The sequence below is a fragment of the Rhynchophorus ferrugineus genome, unplaced genomic scaffold, assembly GCF_030347505.1.
Source record: "Rhynchophorus ferrugineus isolate W39M unplaced genomic scaffold, kcgeb_rfMv2 rfM2, whole genome shotgun sequence".
Classification (NCBI taxonomy): domain Eukaryota; kingdom Metazoa; phylum Arthropoda; class Insecta; order Coleoptera; family Curculionidae; genus Rhynchophorus; species Rhynchophorus ferrugineus.
The window spans coordinates 39,846,983-39,869,298 of record NW_027472581.1 but is presented as its reverse complement, the minus strand read 5'-3'; the positions used below and the strand labels follow the sequence as shown (position 1 = coordinate 39,869,298).

At 35.4% G+C, this 22,316-nt stretch overlaps 2 protein-coding genes across 9 annotated transcripts in view; one reads left to right on the top strand and one right to left on the bottom strand.

The window, feature by feature from the left end:
• The window catches only part of LOC143192070 (ATP-dependent DNA helicase Pif1-like), a 599,413-nt gene that overhangs the window by 190,764 nt on the left and 386,333 nt on the right, over nt 1-22,316 (bottom strand). The gene's annotated exons all lie outside the window — the stretch shown is intronic.
• Nucleotides 18,654-22,316, top strand: part of LOC143192067 (TOX high mobility group box family member 4-B) — a 434,710-nt gene continuing 431,047 nt past the window's right edge. For 7 of the 8 annotated variants that reach the window (XM_076397551.1, XM_076397547.1, XM_076397546.1 and 4 more), the window contains exon 1: nt 18,766-19,129. In XM_076397551.1, the coding sequence (XP_076253666.1) occupies nt 19,061-19,129 (69 nt within the window). In that variant the 5' untranslated portion in view covers nt 18,766-19,060. Of the gene's footprint in view, nt 19,130-22,316 lie in introns of all 8 variants that reach the window. The other variant, XM_076397540.1, reaches the window with a different exon arrangement.

Sequence of the window (22,316 nt, the reverse complement as noted above, 5' to 3'; positions counted from 1 at the left end):
CGAAATATTTTTAAATGTCGAGAACGCCATTTCGTGCGATAATCTAAATTTTCTTCCGAATAAATATGACTCCAGCAATTGATAATAGTTACGCGGTAACAATTTGCTCATCTTACAGATTAATCCCAATTGCCAAACCCGATCAAAAGCTTGTGGGACATCCAGGAATATTGCAGTGATCTTCTAAACTGTTTTTTTTTAATGAAAGGGCTTCGACTTGTGGGCGCATCTCCCATCACTCTAGAATAATCTGTTGCTAAGACTTGTTATGTCACAGGAGGATGAGCCTCTCGTGCTGTTGCCCTCTTATTCCATTCAGCGCCAATGCTTCCGATCGATTGTATACCGATCTTTTGTATGTTACGCAACTCTCCTTTGATTCTTTACGCTGTAATGCTGAGGTCCATTTCAAAATACTGCGTAGTAGATATACAACATTATTTTCTAGTAATTTTTGTGCCTTTCAATATTCAATAATTATTCCAAATTTAAACTTCAATATTCATTTAGGACAACTACAACATTATTAGCCTTCTTACTATCTCATTAAAATGCAACATAAAGCAAAAAATGGCTCCACCAAAATATATTTAGCCAATGAAAATGTGTTAAGTATTATCTGAAAAATAACAATTAACTCACTAAAGTTATTATTATAATATTTTGTCTGAATACCTAGTTGTAGACGATTGCGAAGAAGTAACACGAAAACTACCGCAGGCTAACGACAATATAAATAATTGGACCCAAACTTGAAATATAAAAAAACGAAAGTAAATCTGTGCATATGCAATTCACCTCAAATCAAACAGCTTAAGCAACAATAGCAACAAATACCACTACCATTCCATATAGTAGCAACGCCAAGGGTCTCGGAATGACACTTGATTCAAAGCTTTTCTAGAAGGAATATGTTAAAAGGAAAAGGAAAGAACTGGAGTATATATATATATATATATATATATATATATATATATATATATGTATGTATATATATATATATATGTATATATATATATATATATATATATTTATATATATATACAACTAAGTCAAAATCAAAGTCAACTACATCAAAGTCAAAGGTTGGCAAGGCTGGTGTATTGGTACCATGCAGTTTCCAGCTATAATACAGCACCATGACGACGCCTCGCTCTAAAAACAGTCTGGAGCAACCGTGGGTGCGTTAACACGTTCAGACCTTCGCGATACCTACTTACCCTATCCGCGTCGAGAACGGTTCAGTTCTCCGAGTGGAAAAAAAAATCGAAGCAAAAGAACCAAAAACCCAGTGAAAACACCGGTGAATGATCGCAAGCCAGATAGGTTTGCCGAAAGTAGCCGGCGATAATCATAATCATAATCAAGTCACTTGGAAACAAATGTACGAGGAGTCGCACAAGGAAAGTGCACGGCTCCAGGAATAAGTAGCCCATCTCTCCACACAAATAGAAGTACTGACAAAAACAATGGCCTGGCCATGAGCAATAACAACCCAACAAACAGGAACCAACAAAAACCAGCACAGAAAACCGGAACATCTAATATCAACTTGAAAAGAATGAGCGATCAAGAATACACAGCGAGAAATGAAACAACAGATGACGAAACCAGATCCGAAGACGAGTTCCAAATAGCCAATAGCCGAAAGAAAAAGAAGCTTACATTAATGAGGCACCAAGAGAAGAAACCAAAGTTAACCGGGCCGACTGTGACAGATAATCACACCAGCAGTGCACCAAGAAAAAGCCAACCCCTGTCAAGGCCATGGCTAACTACCTCACCAAGCACCAGCGAAGCAGCTAAACCGGCCAACTTCAAGACACCAAAGCAGCCAGTTCCACAAAACATCAGCTGAAACGACGGAGAGTACCGTATGCACGACGGAGAGTACCGTATGAACACTTATCTCCTGTTCAAACACGACCGGCGAAGTGGTTCTATCTCCACGCAACCGCCTTCGCCGTTGCCATCAAAATCAAAAATACCGCCGGTAGTATTACGCGACCAGCGATATTTCTCCGAGTTAAGACGAATAACAAGCCACATTCAAATAGACATTACTCAGACAAAAAAGGAGGGTGTCTTCTTTTACCCCCAACAGAAAAGGATTTCCGTGATTTGACTAAAATTTTAGACGAGCGGAAATATCATTATCATTCGTTTTGCCCTCCGGACGAAAGATACCCCCGGACAATCTTCAGGGGTCTGGCAAAGGTAACACTATTTCTATCGTAAATGTGGTGGTTCCGAGAGAGGAACGCCATATTTTCAACTTAAAATACTTCATGGACCAATCAATCAAAGTCCAGGCCCAACGTAGCTCAGGAAAACCTACTCAATGTTTTAACTGGCAAACTCCGCAAACCACTGTCAAGCAAAGCCCAGATGCCTGAAGTACGCAGGGGAACACTAGACGAGGGTCTGTGAAAAAGAAAACACATCTCCACTCAAATGCAGCAATTGCGGTGAACCACATACAGCCAACTTTTCTGGCTGTAGCTGCAGACCGGCAAACAAAATACCAAAAACAAGGTCGTCAAAACCCCAGCATCAGCTACCGACCCCGATCCACCCCAGACGTCAGCCTGGGAAAACGGGGGAGGTATGCAACTCCTTAAAAACCTGGCCAACATTCAAAAATTTCGTAAAAATCGCAGCTTGAAGAACTAAAACAATTCGTCTTTCAAGCGACTTCCGCGCAAATTACAGCAATGTTCATGCCCGTGAATGGACAATAGGCCCCTCGGATCCCTAAACATCATGTCCTGGAATGCACAATCAGTAGGCAAAAAGAAGGAGAAACTTGCTCACGTAATGACCAGACACAACATCGACATACTTCTACTCCAGGAAATATTCCTCAAACCATCCATCCGTTTTTGATACAGAATTATAAAATCTACAGAAATGATAGATCTACTGGCAATGGTGGGGGAAACGCAATGTTAATTAAAAATTGAATCCATCACTTCGGGCAACGGTCACAATCCCACCTCCGCAAGAAAATTACAACACAGCATTGCCGCCAAATATCAGGTAATTAATTCGCCACAAGAACAGACTCCACAGAAGAGCTCGTGCAACCCTAGACCCCGACGATAATATGTAGGGCAACAAGGCATCCAGTCAAGTCCGTGAGACAGTCAAAGTCTGGAGAGAGAAGTGGGATTCATTTCTCTTCAATCAAAGATTTGACGCGCCCGCAGATATCTGGAGAATCTCGAAAAGTCTAGCGGGGAAAGTCAAAAAATATATCTCCCCCCCCCCTGAAATCTGAAGGGTCAGGAAATTTCGCAGTCTTAGACAGCGAAGAAGCCAAGCTCCTGGCCGAATCGTTCGAAAAACAATTGGAATGCCTACCTTTTGAAAAGGGAAGTGGTGACACTCGAAATAAAAATGTCAGCAGAGAGGCCAACAATCTGGGGAAACTAGCGCCTCCAAACTATCTTCAAAACCATCTAGTTTCACCAAAGTTATAAAAAATCATCAGCAATCTTAAACCCAAAAAGTTAACTGGATACGATGAAATTTCCAACTCAAAAGGCTACCAGACAAGCAGTTCTGGAAATTAACCAATATCATAAATTCCATAATGCAGCTGCAACACTTCCCAAAAAATTAGGAAACATGCACACATAGTCGTGATTCCGAAAAAAAGGAGCAGATTCATCGTCTTCAGACTACAGGCCCATCAGCCTGCTTAGTTCAATGTCCAAGATTGCTGAAAGAGCGATACTGTTTGCACTCAACCGGTTCACTGAGCAGAACTATATCATACCAGACGAACAACACGGGTTCAGAGCCAAACATTCATGTGCACATCAGACCACTAGATTGGCCGCAGAAATTCACTTCGCCATGAAGAAAAAGCACAAGTTCTGCGCGGTCTTTTTAGACCTAACAAAAGTTTTTGACAACGTTTGGCACGACGGCCTAATATACAAAGCCATCGAAGCAGGTTTACCCGAAAAGCTGATAATTTTACTGCGTTCCTTTTTGTCGTATGGATCCTTTCAAGTACAGATCGGTAATACACTCTCCAGTCCTAAATCAGTCAAAGCAGGAACCCCCAAGGCTCCCCATCAGCCCCAGAATTATTCAATCTCTTCATGTTAGACATCCCAATAAAGAAATATGTTGAAACCGCCCAATACGCGGATGACACAGCTTTCTTCACCAGTTCTCGTTCTGTAGATGCCGTTCAGATAAAACTTCAAATTCAATTAAATGCCACAGTCCAATAGTTAAATTTCTAGAGATTGCAAATCAACCCCCAAAACAACCCACGCCATAATCTTTTACAATCAGAGAGACATCCGGGTCCATCAGCTGAGAGTGTAAAAAGTCTCAATCCCGTGGCGACAAAAGGCCACATATCTCGGCCTCATCTTTGATCGTAGACTTGTGACCGTTATCACAAATAAAGAAAGCAATCTCCAAAGGCTACGGTGTCGCCAGAGTGCTTAACCCTCTCATCTGCAGAAAAAGTAAATTGTCTCCGATGATTAAAGTTTTGCTTTACAAGCTGCTTATCAGACCCGTTATGTTATATCTCCACCTTGGTATTGGTTTATCAGGCCGGAACTAGTGAAAAAGCTTTAGGTAATGTAAAATAAAGTTCTCAGGCAAACTCTGACCGCGCCATGGTTTTTCAGAAATACCCAAATTCATCGGGAAACTAACACCAGAAATAAAACGGTCCATTTTCTAATTATTCAAGAAATTCCATGCAACCTCAGCTCTCTCCAACAATTCCCACATCAGATCCCTGTCAGAAGCGTTCCCAATCAGGTATCTCCGAAGACTATCCCTCCAAAAAACCGTTCTTCAAGCCGCCAAAGATGGCATTACCATATCCCAAATAAAGCGCCTTCACGGGCAATCCTCTCTTATAAATTGAGTTAATATCAGCGAGGAAACCTTTTCAGCTGGCAAATCAGACACAAAAACGGCCCCTCCCTTTTCTTTTCTCTGCCCCTTTGTAATAGTACCACTTCCACAGCGCTACCGTACTTCCTTTACCTTACCTAATATCCTGTCAATTCTCCCGTCGATCACATGTATCAATTTAAATCGCAATAAACAAGTTTTTATTCAACTAGTGTTTTCAAATTCTCCTGTGAATTCCTTCCACAAAATAGTAGTGAGTGTTCGGACAAACAATCGCATCGACGGCGAAACATTCCGACCGACCAACCAGACGAACATTCCTACTGTACATATAATACAAGTTTTCTAGAACAAAGTCCTAAGAAGCAACTAATTGCACCCAGATGCTTTACTAACACCACCATACTTACTTTACTCTTGGATGAAATCATAATAGAGCAGAAACTCAAATAAATCAAATCATTTGATCTTGTATAGTGTAGTGTATTGAGGTACATTTAAGAGAAAAACAGTACAACACATACATATTATTAGACCATAGACATAGAGACTTGAAGTAGAAATTATGATCGATGGGTCCTCTTAGATATATATCTAGATTTACGCTACTATAAAGACAAATTATAGGTTAGTTTGCAAGAACTAGTAACAATGTAATAAACAAAATTTACCTAGAATAACTTTTCTATGATATATTGACGCACAGTTGTACAAATATGCTACATCAAAATCAATATAATTATATTAAAATTTAATTCGGTTGGGTCCACTAGGTGATGTAGTAGGCTGCGATCGCCGATTCAAATCCCATTCGATATTTGGATTTTTTAATTTACATTTACATGTTTTAAAGCCTGAAACATGAGTATATAATTCGACAAGGAACTGAATGTAGGTAAAAATGAGACACTAAAATATAGTTTAAAACACATTTAATAGGGAACTACAAACATAAATAAAACACAAATATTCCCGGCTTAGTGCCCGCTTTAGTATGAGAAAAACACACAAATACTTGTGAATTGAGTTAGGTAATCCTTTAATAAATAATCTAAAATAATAATCTGAAACAATAATTTGTGTATCCAAACTCACTATTTTGTAAATGCATTTAGAAATAAATTAATTAGAGTAATAATTTGACGGAGAAAATGTAGGCAGTCAATTAACCGATATCATTATTTTATTCAATTTAGGCACTGAAGCTGCAAATCAATATTGGCACAAAACGGTATTAACCAAGACTGCATTTACCATCATTGTTGATTGAATATTACATTAAAGTAGCCTGACAAGCAACATTCTACAAGAGACATGAAATTGAATATGTTACATTATTTGAACAGATTATAACGCAGAAGTGGAACATACAAAGCATATATATCTGAGATAAAACGGTAATATATACATCTATTTATATTATGTTTGGTAATATCAAATGAAAAACATTACTCAATATTATTCTTTTTTTAATACAATATATTTTACTAAATTCGTTTAGTACAATTTTAATTTACTAATTAATTTATTACTATTGTTCATATCAATTGATATAAATCAATTTGTTACATTACTGATGGTATACACCATTCAAGTTCATGTGTTTTGGTTTACTTCAAACTCTGATTTCCTGTGCATTATTCAGTAGCTGTGTTGCTACCACGTTGCTGTGATTTAGAACCTTACTTCATGTTTTAACACAAAATCTTGGATAACTTTGTAAATCCACTTGATTTCTAAGTCATCATGAAGTTCTTTGTTGATACGTAACAATAAAAATACATCATTCGGCCAAAATAAAACATGACTTTGGGGAATCTCATATTGCACAGCATAAGTCCGAATATGATGTTTACATGATAGTTTATGAGTACAAGTTCAAAAAAAAAGATTTTAAAATATTTTTAAGGAAACAAAAACTATAAATACACTACAGTAGAATTGGGACCTTTATATCACATCTTTCCAATCCACATACTTAACCATAAACTTAACCATGCTACCTAATGTATTTAAATTATACTAGTTTTCTAAATAGCTATTGGTAATCAATCAAATCAAATTATCAATACAAATTATCTATATATATAAATATATATATATATATATATATATATATATATATATATATATATATATATAAATCTCTTGAGGGAAGCTACAGCTACAGGAAGCTATATATATATATATATATATATATATATATATATATATATATATATATATACAATATATACAAAGTATAAAACACATGTTTATTATTATTTGTTTATTTAATATAGACATACAATCAATTATTTTTAAAATTAATGTACCAATAATATTTTACTGCATACCTTCCTTCCTTTGGAACGTACACCTGTCAGGTTTTATTAACTTTATTGGATTTAGTCAACTGTGTTTAACCTTTATAAATTATCTTTGTCATATTCGACAAGAAAGACCTTTAAAGTCTATAGGTCGAGAAGTTGCTGCGTCAACCTTCGATCGGTACAAGGTCTACAACGGTCTCAAACAATGCAAGATAAATTAAAACTCTCTCTGATGTGTTCGAGTATATTCAAAATTATTAATACCGAGAAAAAATGTTTCATTGTTATATTATCTTGACCTCTCATGAAAAAATTGGAATGATCTTTTAAATGTTGGGATGAATATCGTTGCATATAGTTTAACATTTAAAGGCGTCATAGAATACTGTTTATTGTCTTATGTTTTCCTTCTTAATCTCTAAATCCATTTTTTTGGCATGTAAATAATAATCCCGATTCAAAGGTTTTGAGAGAGACTGATTTTTGAAATTAATATATAATTTATAAATTATGTCCGTTCATGCTATGGAAGGAGAATTTTTGAGAAGTAAAAGTGTTTAGGTATGTTTTTGTTGGATGTATGTAAATTATAGAAAATTAATTCCAGTAATATTAAAGTAGTTCCAGCATTTAATATTGTGTAAATCGTAACCATCTCAGTGACTCACGGTTCGCCAAAAACTACTTGACGTTAGTCAATTGGATAAGTGAGTAACTACTGAAATACTCATACTTCTTTTGATGTATTTCTTCCAATTCCTTTGATCTCCTCTGCTCTACTCGGTTATAACCCCATCCGAGCCTCTTCTTTCTAAACATAACGGCAAATATAATCTACTCTAAATTGTCAATTATGAAATACTTAGGATTATGAACCAAACGCGTACGATATATATATTAGTACTGCATATTAATTATTTACATTATACATACTTTTATAATGTTTTTCTATATCAAATAGAGTTTATTCGTAATAAATAGGTTTTAGTAGTTAAAACATACGTTATTTTGTCCTATCTTAAAGTGAGTTAATATAATGCAAGTACCTCCAGATTTGGATTAACCATATCGAGAAAAACCTTATTTTACATCTACTTTAGATTTACCATTCCATATGTTCCATAATATTTGAAATTGGTACCAAAGAGCAATTATTCTAATTATATTATATGAAATATATATAAATTAGTAAAACAAAACTCATTAAACGAAATCAAAAATAATAATAATAATGATATTAAATGTAAGCCAATCTGTACGTTATCTTGGTGATCAAGTATTGATTCAGACCTTTACCTTTAAAAACACACTCATTCGACGTATAAAAAGATGCTAATTAGCAGTAGATACAATATTTCACCTACTTATTTTGGCATAAAGATAGAAAAGTTGAAGGTGTTTGAAACAATTAAGACTATGAAAATTTAAGAAAATATGTTTGAAAACAAGGTCATTTACCATTAAAAATAGCTTTGACAGTAAAATTATTTTATCAATATGCTGTGTAAATGAATATAGAGTTTAAATATATTCTAATCGCTGAAATAAACAGATAGAAATGATTTGTTTAATGTGATGGTATAATAAATACTACCATCCTCACTCTACCTACCTCAATCTTGTTGAAATATAGTTAATAAGTGGCGGTGAAGTGACCGCATACATATCAGTAGGGAATCACCGAATTTTCTATGAAAAAATACCCATAATTTATGAGATGTGAAGGGAGTTGAAACAAAAAAACTATTAATTTACTTTCAAATAGAGAGGAAATAAATATGGTCATATAGGGAGAAGGCCTTTTCTGGTTATCTGACTACCGTATTTCTGTCATTCTTGATGAGGGGCACACAGCCGAAGCCGAAGAATGAATTAAATAACTTCTATAAATGTAGCGGTAGTTGAAGAGCGTGCCTCCTAAAGAGGTTATGAAAGAAATAGGAACTACTAAGGAAGGAAACTCACCCGGCTACGATCTTATTAAAGCAGCTTTTCTTAAAAATCAATTACACGATGGAATGATGTGCCTCGTCAAAATATTTAATTCCTACTTTAATCTCGAATATTTCCTGGACAATAAAAAATGCCCAAGTCGTATTGGTGCCCAAACCAAGTAAAGCACCACTGGATAAAACCTCGTACAGACCTACAAGCCGCCTTCCAATAATTGGTAAAATAATGGAAAAACATATTCAAGCAGAATGAAAGAGCACCTAAAGAACATAATCCCCGGTCACAAGTTTGGACTACTTAGGGATTAAGGAACGGTCGTACCAATACACGGCAATGATATAGGTTACCAGTAGATGCCTGTAAAATAGACTATACTGCTCTGCTACCCTTTTTGACATAAATCAAGCATTTGACATAGTCTGGCATGATGGGCTGGCATACAAATTATAAAAGATGCTTCCGCATTCACATTATCATATAGTATGATTCTACCTCAATCAAGAGGCTTCATGATCGAGTATAATAACAAACTTTCTGATTTGCATAACATAAGCGTGGGTGTCCCACAGAGCAGCATACTGCAGATCTCCCAACTAAAAAGTACACAATGACTGTGACCTACGCCAATGACACTGTCGTCCTTTCGGTATATTCTGACCCAAAAACTGCTTCGTTCCGATTCCAATGCTATCTGAACGACATCGAAATCTCATTTTACCAATGGAGAATCTAGGTGAACCAAGCCAAGTCCACTCTTGTCTATTACACTCTGAGAGGAAAAACCTATCCGTAAAACAAATTGACAGCGGCCTCCGTACTCTGTATTAGTTAACGAATCGACACTTCTATTTAAGTATTGAGAATAAAATGGTGGTACACAATTCTATCATCAAACCATTCTGCATTTACAGCATTTAATAATGAGGCACAGCAAAAAATAGCAATATATAAATATTGGAAAGGTTTCGGAGCAAAGCGTTGAGGAACAATATTCTTAAAAACATGAGTAAAACAAGAAGTAATAAATTATAGCAAAGCGTATAAGAGAAGACTTGCGCAACAAATAGACGAGCTGGCAGTGCAGGTGAGTGGAATAATTGTATAACAGCACCCAAAGCTTAAGAGATCTCCAGTTTCACCAACAGATTCATGTAGAATGGTGAGAGCTGTGCCCATAGCTTGAAGCTCTCTCAATAATAATACAATAACAGTCTAGTAGATGAACAACACAGTGGCTTATTGTTTTGAAACATATTGTCATAGTGCAGGAAACCCAACCCTTCTTTCGAGATGTTGAGTCGTTTCACCCGTCAGTCTTCAAACACATGGTTCCCAACATACATACGATCAAATTAATAGTAGCATATATATTCCAAATCAATATATATTTTGCCCACGTGTTACCACTATAACTTATTGTAAAAAAATAATCACAATATTAAACATTTACTATTTTTGTCATATAATAAATGGTGTACCAAGATTTTAATTCATGATTAATTAAAACCGACTATCTATTGTTAACGAGCCGTTTTCAATTTACCTCCATTCCCAAACTAAAATAATGAACGAAATATGAGGTATATGATGATTTTTCTCTTGTTTTATGGAACACACAGTTTTCAAGCGAATTTTTACATGAAACGAGCGACTAAGCATAATTTTTCCTGTTGTTTTAAATGGGGAATTATTCATGCAAGTCACTTATTCCCTATCATGTAAAACGATTCATTGTTGTATTACATCCTCTAATAATTTCTCGTATTTTCCGACCCGTATGTTCATCAGGCTTTTAATAAACAAAACAAACAAAAAGCATTTTTTGACTAGTCAGTGTTTCTACATTCAGCTTGCGTCAATGTATACTTAGATATCAGAACGATTTTCTGCCAGTGGCGTATGTTACATAATGTACAACCACTAAAATGCATTTTAGTATTACTGTATAATAATAAATTATTTTTAATTAATTTAATTATTATTCTTTTTATTATGTCATTATTTTATTATCTTTAATGTTTTTTTTTTTTTAAGTGATGTTATTTGGAAGCAATTATCCTATTTACTAATTTCACGCAAAAACAACTTCAAGTACGATGTGGTCCCATCTTATAGTGTTTTAATGGTTGGCATATTTAATAATAGAAATGGCCGGCTTGGTTGCGCTCTGTTGAAGACGAGAGAACGGTTCTCCTACTGTTGCCATAGTCACGGGTTCGAATCCTGCTGTAGCGTGGTCGTAAATTTATGTTTGTAATTGTTCAAATTGATTGTCATAAACAAGAATATAAAATCCAACAAGAAAAATGATCCCATTCAGGCCAGTAGCCCAGGGTGTCTTCTGGGACGTTTTCTGAACTAGGCCTCTGGCCAGGTTAAGGTGTAGGTCCAGCCACTAAAAAATCTAAGAGGTTAACGTGACTAAAAACAATATAACATTTAACATTTTAATAATAGAAATGAAACATATCCGGATACACCGCAAAGACTGGCCGATTCACATTTGTACTTAAATTCATGATAATGTTATCTCCATCTATTAGCTCGAAGACGTTGATTGTGTTGCTCTTTTTTACTTAATTTTTTTAAACTAAATATAGGTAATTATGTTTTTCAATTAAAATTAACACGAATGTAGACGAAACTTCACTAAATAATTCTACATATAGCATATAGCAGTTGCCGTGAAAAAGTCACTCTGACAGATATACCCCAATTAAAATAAATATTTTAGAAAATATCTTGGAACTTTATCGCAGCCATCTAATGAGTTTAAAACAACTTCATCAAAATCGATCCAACCGCTCTATTGCATTCATACGGACCGAAGAATTAAATATTTAAAGATAAAGGTGAGAAAAACAAAATTAAAAAATTAAGTAACATTGTGTGCATACAAATAAAAATGTATATATTATAGCAGGAACTGATTCAAGTAAGAAAGATTTTAAGAGGCAGAAAAAGTTGCGTGCAGAACGGCAGCAATGGTGCAGAAAATCCGAAGCGGTTGACAAGTGCTGCTCGGAAGGGTTAAATACAGGTTAAAACATCAATTTCGTCGACGTTTAAAGTAAAAAAGGGTCCGGGCAAGACAAATCCGTGAGCGACACCAAACCAGGAACCGGGGCCGGAAGAGAACGACACAGGATGCAAGTCGGCCGCCGGGGTATGTACATTTAGAAAATACAGACATTCCAGACATATATAAACCTTCCCCAGTCTTCAACAAATATTTCCGAATCAAAATTAGCGAAACAGATTCAGACATTTTCTAGTTTTAGTGGCAGTAAAGAACAACAATTAATTTTTATGTATGTACTACCAGTCTCGACAGGCTTTGTCCTGTTCAAACGTCATTTTTCATAAAGCCTGATTTCTAATCAAGTTTATCGACCAAGTTGTAATTTTTATTTCAACGCATGTATGGTGATATCAAGCCGATTCATTAATGTATGATTTGTCAACAATAAAACATTTATTTCAGACCAGGTTGGATTCCACGTAAATGTAATCTTCCTACGAGCTTTCCATTTAATACTTTATTTGATTTAATAATAATATCGCAGTTGTCGTTTTATAATCTATTGGAAACGGTGTTGAACAACTGAAACAATTAGTTATGATTTTGCAAAAACTTCCACAAATTTTCCACATTATCTCCCACCCCGGTTGTCGTTCGACCTTCGTAGAGTAAAGACGTGTTTGGAGCGACGGTCAGTGTAATAAATTTGAAAGTGTACTACCTGTGCCACAAATGCGATTTTAAAAAATAAGTAAAAACCGTGACGACAATAACAGTGTTAAAACTGCGCGTTAAATGTTTAGTGAAAATGTGTTTAAAACGATGGTCACTGCAATAAAGTAACAAAGGTAAAATTTTGGGGGCTGTTAAGGGTCGGAGGTGCATCATCTGTACCACAAATGCGGCGTTATAACGGTTCTGAAACAAATACCGGTACTGAAATTTTTGTAAAAACGTGAATTAAACTATTCATTAAATAAAAATGATTAATAGAGAGAACCAGAGACTAAATGAGATGGAAACACAATCCTCAACGTCAGGTGAAGCTTATCTGGCACAACAGAATCAAATCTTTTGTCAAGAAAACCATAAGAGAACGCAAAATGAGCAAGCTCTCTATAATGCGTATATTAACGAAAAAACAGCCCGACGGAATCTGGAAATTGCACTAACAAATATGCAAAAACAATTAGATGCACTACAACTCCTAATAAAAAACCAAAACACATACAATCCAACTAGCATTCCCGTAGTGAACCAGTGCACTGAAAACAAATTGCCTGTAAACTATGAAACAGACGAGGAAGAATTGCAAAAAGAAGTAGGCTGGATAACAGTTAAAAGAAATAAGAAACGAAAAGCAAACTACACACCTGAAGCTTCACCACAACAACCAAAAACCATTAAAGCACAAGAATTGAATAAAGAAATAAAAGTGCCGAGACCACCTCCAATTATAGTAAGTAATGTCACAGACTTTGACTTGCTATATGAAACAATGAAAACAAATAATATACTATTTAGAGCAACAACATTAAACAATGGACAAATCAAATTAAACGCCGAATGTCGTAAAACTTTTACGAAAATTGCTGAGTGCTTGGAATTCCTAAAATTACAATGGCACTCGTATGAAGATAAGCAAACCAGAGACATTAAAGTAATGGCAAGAGGGCTTCCACCGACAGCTAAAACTACTAAAATAGTGGAAGAGTTAATAAAAAATGGACTTAAATGTACTGACGTCACAAATATCCTGAAAAAAGAACGAAATAAAAATAACAATGGAGAAATAGTTGTCCAGAAGAAGCCTTTACCACTGTTTATGTTATCATTCCAACATAACACGGACATAAAAGCAATTTATGAAATTAAACAAATTCTAGGAGTCGAAGTAAAAATAGAACCTCTTAGAAAGGCAAATCTTGTGCCACAGTGCAAGAGATGCCAATTACATGGACACACACAAAAATTCTGTAAAAGGGAACCAAGGTGTGTAAAATGCTCAGGAAAACACATCACGGGAGAATGCAAAAAACCCAAAGGAACAAAAGCGAAATGTGCGAATTGCAATGAAGCGCATCCAGCAAGCTACAGAGGATGCGTAGTTGCGAAAACATTCCAAGAGAGAAGAAATAAAATCAGTCAGGCTAAAGAGCAAAAAACAGTGACTCAAAATAAACAACCAAAAATGTACAACGAAATCAACGATGAAATGACCTATGCTCAAAGCATAAACCAAACCGCTCAAAAAGAAACAAAAAAAGAAGACGTTACAACCAACGAACTGCTATTGAAACTTATAGCAAAGCTGGACAACCAGGAAAAGATTATTGAATCGTTTTCTGAAAGATTACTTAAACTCGAAAACAATAGGGCGGTGGCCTCAAGAACTAAAAATGGCAAGTAAAGACATCCGCATCGCAATTTGGAATGCTAATGGGATTCAGAAACATCACGCTGACCTACAAGTATTCCTAGAATTGCAAAAAATAGATATTTGCTTAATATCTGAAACCCATTTGACAAAGGAATCCTTTATTAAATTTAGAGGATATTACTTTTACCACACCATTCATCCAGCTAACACAGCAAGAGGAGGAAGTGCAATAATAATAAAAAATAATATATGCCATCATCAAGAACCCGGACTCAGTTTAGCAGAAAATCAGGTAACGGCAGTAACTGTTATATCTAGCAAATACAGGGTTACATTAGCTTCCATATATAGCCCTCCAAGATACAACCAAAAAAAAGAAAATTACTTGAATGTTCTAAACAACCTAGGAGAAAAATTTATAATCGGTGGTGATTTCAATGCTAAAAATACAAGATGGGGATCTAGAATGACGACAACTAAAGGTAATGAATTACATAAAGCAGCTGCTGAGCTAGGGTGCAGTTACATGTCGACAGGAAAACCAACTTATTGGCCTACCGATCCAGAGAAAACTCCAGACCTGTTAGACTTCTTTATAGCTAGAAACATAACCACTAACTACATGGAAGTTGAAGAAAATTTTGACTTAAGTTCAGATCACACACCTGTGATTTTGACGCTGAGTGAAAACATTATAAGAAAACAACAAAATCCAACATTAACCAACAAGAGGACAGACTGGGAAGGATTTGTTGAAGAAATAAACAATCGAATTCAACTAAATGTTCCCCTTAAGACAGAAGACCAATTAAATTATGAAACCGAAAAATTCGTTGCAGACATCCAACAGGCTGCTTGGAATAACACTCCAGAAATTAAAACTTCAACCAAAGGAATAAATTACCCGAAAGAAATCAAGGAAATGGTAGCTGAAAAACGAAAACTACGGAAAAAATGGCAGCAAAATAGAACACCTGAAAATAAGAATATCTTAAACAACATAACACAAAGGTTGAAGAGGGAAATTTTGGAAATTAAAAACAATTCCATAAATAACTATCTACGAAATTTAACAGATGACAAGAACACAGACTATTCGCTCTGGAAAGCCACTAAATACCTAAAACGATCCTGTCTACATAGTCCTCCGATAAGAAACATGCATGGAAGTTGGGCACGCAGCAACCTGGAGAAAGCAGAAGCATTCGCTGACCATTTAGAGAAAACTTTCAAACCAAACGAAAGTGAAATTGAACATACTTTACCGGACATAGACGGCGAAAATTCGACAATTCAATTAACAACTCCGAAAGAAGTCACCAACGTTATTAAAACTAACATCAAGCCAAATAAATCACCAGGCTATGATTTAATAACAGGGCAATTGCTGCACAATCTGCCAAGAAAGGGTATTATAAAGCTCACTAACTTAATCAATGCAGCATTTCGACTGAAATATATCCCAGACGTTTGGAAAATGGCTGAAATAATAATGGTTCCAAAACCTGGAAAATCACCAAATGATATAAAAGCTTATCGACCTATCTCACTGTTACCGATGATAGCTAAGGTATTTGAAAAGCTCCTCTTGAAAAGATTAAAACCAATTATAGAGAGAAAAAACCTAATACCAACACACCAGTTTGGGTTTATTACCAAACATTCAACGATTGATCAAGTGCATAGAATAACAGATGTTATTGAAAAAGCCTATGAAGATAATAAAGTATGCTCAGCTGTATTCTTAGATGTAGCACAAGCTTTAGACAAGGTATGGCACAAAGGCCTCGTCCATAAGCTACAGAAAATATTACCGAAGCAACACACCGAACTATTAAAATCTTACATCACAGCCAGAATGTTTAGAGTGAAACAAGAGGAAGCTTACTCTACAATAAAAGAAGCTAAAGCAGGTGTACCACAAGGAAGTGTACTGGGGCCAATTCTGTACCTACTTTATACATGTGATATACCACAAATCGAAAACATTACAATGGCTACATTTGCTGATGATACTGCTATTCTTGCTGTCGGAAACAATAGCGAAGAAGCAACCCGAAAACTACAACAGGCTACTGACGCTATAAATAAATGGACCCAAATCTGGAAAATACAAATTAACCAAAACAAATCTGTGCATGTTCAATTCACCTATAAACAGGCCGCGCTTACACCATTGACCATAAACCACACTGTCATACCATACAGCAATAATGCTAAGTATCTCGGAATGACACTTGATGCAAAACTACGGTGGAAGGAACATGTCAAAAAGAAAAGAAAAGAACTTGAGTTAAAATATAGAAAAATGTATTGGCTAATTGGAAGAAAATCTCAATTAACTATACATAATAAATTACTTCTATATAAACAAATATTAAAACCTATATGGACATACGGAATACAATTATGGGGATGTTCCGCAAAAAGCAACATAAATCTAATACAAGTTTTCCAGAACAAAGTCCTAAGAAGCATCGTAGGTGCACCCAGATATTACCGGACCATTTATTTACATCGAGATCTTCAGATACCGACTGTCAATCAAGAAATTAAAAGAATTGCAAAGAGACATGAGGAGAGACTTCACTCTCATGTTAATTTCGAAGTATTACAACTCTTGGACAACACCAAAACCGGACGCAGACTCAAAAGGACCAAACCATTTGAACTTGTGTAGTGTGTTGTAGTGTAGTGCAGTGAGGTGCATTAGAAAAAACTCAAAGTGTTAAAACAATTATTATTATGTTAGAGACTATGTAGGACTGATGAGTCCTATTAGATATATACCTAGATTTAAGCTATTATAAGGACAAATTGTAGGTTAGTCGGCAACGACTAGTAACAATGTATATAATTATAAAAAAAAAAAAATAAAAAAAAAATAAAAAAAAAAAAAAAAAAAAAAAATCTCCCACCCCTCCATCTGCTCGATGTTATTGTTTAGTTGCGTGTGTTTGTTGCTCTTTGTCACTCACATAATATATTTGCAAAACTTTTGGACCAGCATCAGGCACTGAAAACATAGAACTCATTTTAGGGTACACTTGGCTCTGAATTTTGATCTTGATTCAGAACTACGATCATCCTTATTTTTGATGTTTTTTTTTGTTTCAAGTGATGTTATTTGGAAGCAAGAACTGAATTTACTATTTCACCCAAAACAATTTTAATTACGATGTTGACCCAGCTTATAGTGTTTTAATGGCTCTGGAGGCATATTTAATAATAGAAATTGTCGGCTTGGTGGCGCAGTGGTAAAGGCAGCAGGACGATCCTCATAGTGTTGCGATAGTCACGAATTCGAATCCTGCTGGGTCGTAAATTTATGTTTGTAAATGATTAATATTTATAATTATCCAAGGCAAGAGCATAAAATCCGACAGGAAAATGATCCCACTTACGTCAATAACCAGGCTGAGTAAAACCGGATGTCTTACTTTTATTTAAATTAATGTAGGTATTTATTATCATCTTAAGTTAAAATTAACACGAATGTAGACGAAATTTCACTAATTCATTCTACATATAGCAACGGCAATTATTGCGGCAGTTGCAGCGAAAATATCACTCTGACTGATATACCCCAATTGAAAAAAATTCATTTTAAAAAACATCTTGGAACCTCATCCATCTACTGAGTCTAAAACAACTTCATCAAAATCGATCCATTTGCTCGATTACATACACACGGACCGAAGAATTAAATAACATATATAAAGGTGAGAGAAACAAGATTAAAAAATTAAGTAATATTGTGTGCATACAAAAAAAAACTATATATTATAGAAGGAACTGATTCGTCCATGTAAGAAATAGTTTAAGAAGCAGAAAAAGTTGCGTGCAGAACGGCAGCAATGGTGCAGAAAATCCGAAACGGTTGACAAGTGCCGCTCGGAAGGGTTAAATAAAGGTTAAAAGATCAATTTCGTCGACGTGTAAAGTAAAAAAGGGTCCGGGCAAGATAAATCCGAGACCGACAGCAAACCAGGAACCGGGGCAGGAAGAGAACGACACACGACGCAAGTCGGCCGCCGGGGGCCTGTTACGGGGGCCCGTCGCGATATTATTTATTCCTTTTTCATGGATTTTTGAGACTCGACGGCCGACGCGGGCCCTGCCGCTTCGCGCCTCCTTGGCGCAGCTCTCCTCCGGCGCGCCGGGGAGGGGTCCGCGTCCGTCGCCGCGGCGTTGGCCCGCGCCGTATTCCTCGCCGATCCTCCTGAGTGTTCTGGTCGCGGAAACTGGCAGAGCTCTGTGGGACCGACGTGCGCGACAGGCCGTCCGTTCTCGTAATTGTCGGTGTGTGACCGGCCGCGCGTTGCGCCCGAGTGGTGAACGCGACTGTTGTGCGTTGCTTGTGCCGCTCTCTCTCTCTCTGGATTATTTATTATATTAACCATCATTTTGGAGTCCAGGACGTGCCACACACCCACAACGCTGGAACATTTAAAGCCGGTTGTGGCTTCGATCACGACTCTCATCGGGAACTGTGATAGTATGGAGGCCACTTACTGCGTCGGGAGTGATGTTGATGTTTGCCGGATGTTTGACCAGTACTTATACAAGGTACGACTTTGATGCTTTCCGCTCTAGTCCCTATCCAATTCGAAACTGGTTCATGCATCTAGTGCACTCAACAAAATGACAAATATAAACCTCCCAAATGAATAAAATGCCATTAAATGTAGAAACGATATACCCCCACAACACGCACTACACATCCTTCAAAACTATCCCATTCAACAAACTATTCAAACACATACATAAATAATCAAATAAAACGAAAACAAAGGCTCCCACGTTATATAAATAAAATTGTATAAACATTCAGCTCAAAACATAACAAGAAAATTTGCATAAACAACAACATTAACTCTGAATCTCTTCATTGATTAACCTTATTTAATTGTATGATGTTTTTAATTAATTTATTGCAAATATTTCAAAATAAGAAGATAAAATTTAAAAATGATTAAAAAGTAGATAAAATTGCTGAGTTCGGTCCTGTGCACTTGCTTCTAACTCCATCTTGGAAACTATATCATGTCTGGTTACAATATGGCTGCAAATGAATATGTGCAATATGACAACTCCATAAACATATTGTAAAACACAATTTGTATTTAAAAAATCATAAGTGAATTGTAACATAACCTATATAATAATTATTTCATTTTAATAATTTAAATTGATTTATAAACATTACTGATAAGTTTCTTTAAGAACAACTCAATTGGTACCCAATATATATTTGATATTGATATAGTTGTATTGGTATTATTATATTTTTAATATAACATAGGACATTGTCACACAGTAAGTAATTGGAATACCCATTTGATGATATGCTTTATATAATAATTGTTCTATTAAAAATAAACTACTACTAAAATGTTCTCCTGTAAATTCTCGATAATTCTAAATATTTTTAAGCAATTCCAAATAGAATCCAATCTAGTTTATTCCAGTTATTCTTGTAACAATCGCATTCATGATGCATATGATAGATTAAACATTTAAGAGATTAAATATCGTATTATTTTCTAACAGAACAATATATACGAGAAGCATGCCGCAACGTGGAGAGTTCAGGGATTAGTGAGGAAATTACTGGATGAGGATGCAAGAATATTTTGCAAGATCATTAAATATTAATGAGATAAAGTGCATAAAGCATAAAGTGACAAAGAGTATAGTAATTTAAGTGACCTTATAAACTTGGGAGCAATTTTTACATCAAGGGAATGAAATTGATAAAAAGTGAGTTGAAAATATTGCATTTGAAAATTTATGCTATAGAATACGGGGATATTTAAAAAAGAAATACCTAGAATAACAGTAGCGTTATTCTCTAGTAACTCTACTTCCAGCTCCATTTTATTATCTAATGATGTTTTGCCACATGTTGTGAAGCCCTTTAAAGATATATTGGACATGCTTCGCCGAGATGTCTATTCGCACTTCACCGTATTCATCACACATCTCACCTTCCAATTTATATTGGTCAATATACAAGAGATGTCCAAAAGATGGATTATTTGTCAAGAGATGAAGAAAATAATCATAAAATATATTATAATTTTATTTACTATTTATTTATTTATTAACAAGGTTTTCAGACACCATTTCATTTCGCGGAATAAATTCTGTGAATAATTTCATTGAGGATGCCGATATATTAATTCGCAATAATTCAGCCAGAGAAGTGAACGAGAAAACCTGGTCATTACCAAAATATTGCTGTCCAAAACATATCGGAATCATGCTTCCTCCATGCTTGACTGTAAAAACCAGGCAGTCCGGATCGTAAGTTTCTTTTGGGGTTCTCCGTACATAAACCAGGCGATTTATAACAAGCAATATAGGCGATGATTGATCAGACCATACCACATTCTTCCAATCCTCAAATGTCCAGGTTTTATGATCATTGCATCATGTTATCACGTTAGCTTTGTGAAGTTCCCATCCTATTGTTTTTCTAGGGATAGTTTTACTCAAGTGACAGTTCTACAGTCACTTTTGCCGAGGTAGTTTTATGTTGTCTCTCAGCAATTATTTTTAATGTTCGTCGGTCTGTGTCAGCTAACTTTAGATTTTGCTGACTTCGTATTCTTCTTCGATGATTTTTCACTATATCTATGTCAAAAACCATGTGTACTGTCACTCGTGTAACGTTAAACAAGACTGCTGTTTTCGTCGCGATACAATTTTTAAAAAAATCACATTTTTAACAGAACATAGTTGTTTAACATAGTATGTTTTAACGCATGGATATTCGACATCACCCATAACACGCGTAACATGATTTATGAAGAACGTTTGATTGTGCGAATCTATACGAGTGAGATGTAAGCATAAGTACATACCATTCTGTTGAGTTCGTGTTGTTTTTTTAGAGGCGATACTATTCTATGCCTCTTTTTTTTAATGGTTTAATTGTGATTATATAGTGGAGGAGTTAAAAATGTTGTCATGACTACTCTGTCCAATGTTGAGGTACCATTAGTGGTTTAATTTCAGGTTGTTATTCTATGATTCAAATATAGTGGAAACTTTCGTATTTAAGTACTATTATGCGATACGCAACAATAACTTATGGGTTACTGTATCAGCTAGTGTCTTCTTGCGTGTAGAGTTTTAGTTGAATATTTCTGTTGGAATCTAAATATACTGTTATACGACTCTTTAGTTTTTACTAAATAAGACTTATCTAGAGTAAAGCTACTACTTAACTTGATGTACGAACCATTAAACCTACCCACTGGTAAGTAACCGGTACAAGGATCATCCCGAGAGACATCCAGTCTTATATAGTGGTATTATGGTGAGGACATTTCCTCAGATTTTATATTTTTGTTTATAGATGACTTAAAATGATGAGTGAAAACTTCAGGTATACCATATTAGGGTCTTCCTCTCAGTTTGACACTGACCTACCAAGCTAGGTCAATATAAGCAATTTTTGGATATAGACAGGAAAATTTTGATATTTAATAGAGTATTTACTGCTAGAGATTTTACCCACGTATTACTTAGCTTTGCGAAATTGAACCAGGGTCACCGACATCCATTAATTGCCACAGTGGAATATATTATTTTTGATTGATTTATAGAATCTGCGAATATCCAAATATCTCAAAAGTCATCCAAACTTTCACCACTTAATTATTAAGATGTCTAATGGAAGTTATTACCACTGAATACTATATATCCCATTTTATATTTTAAGTGCAATTAAACAAGGCATAATTAA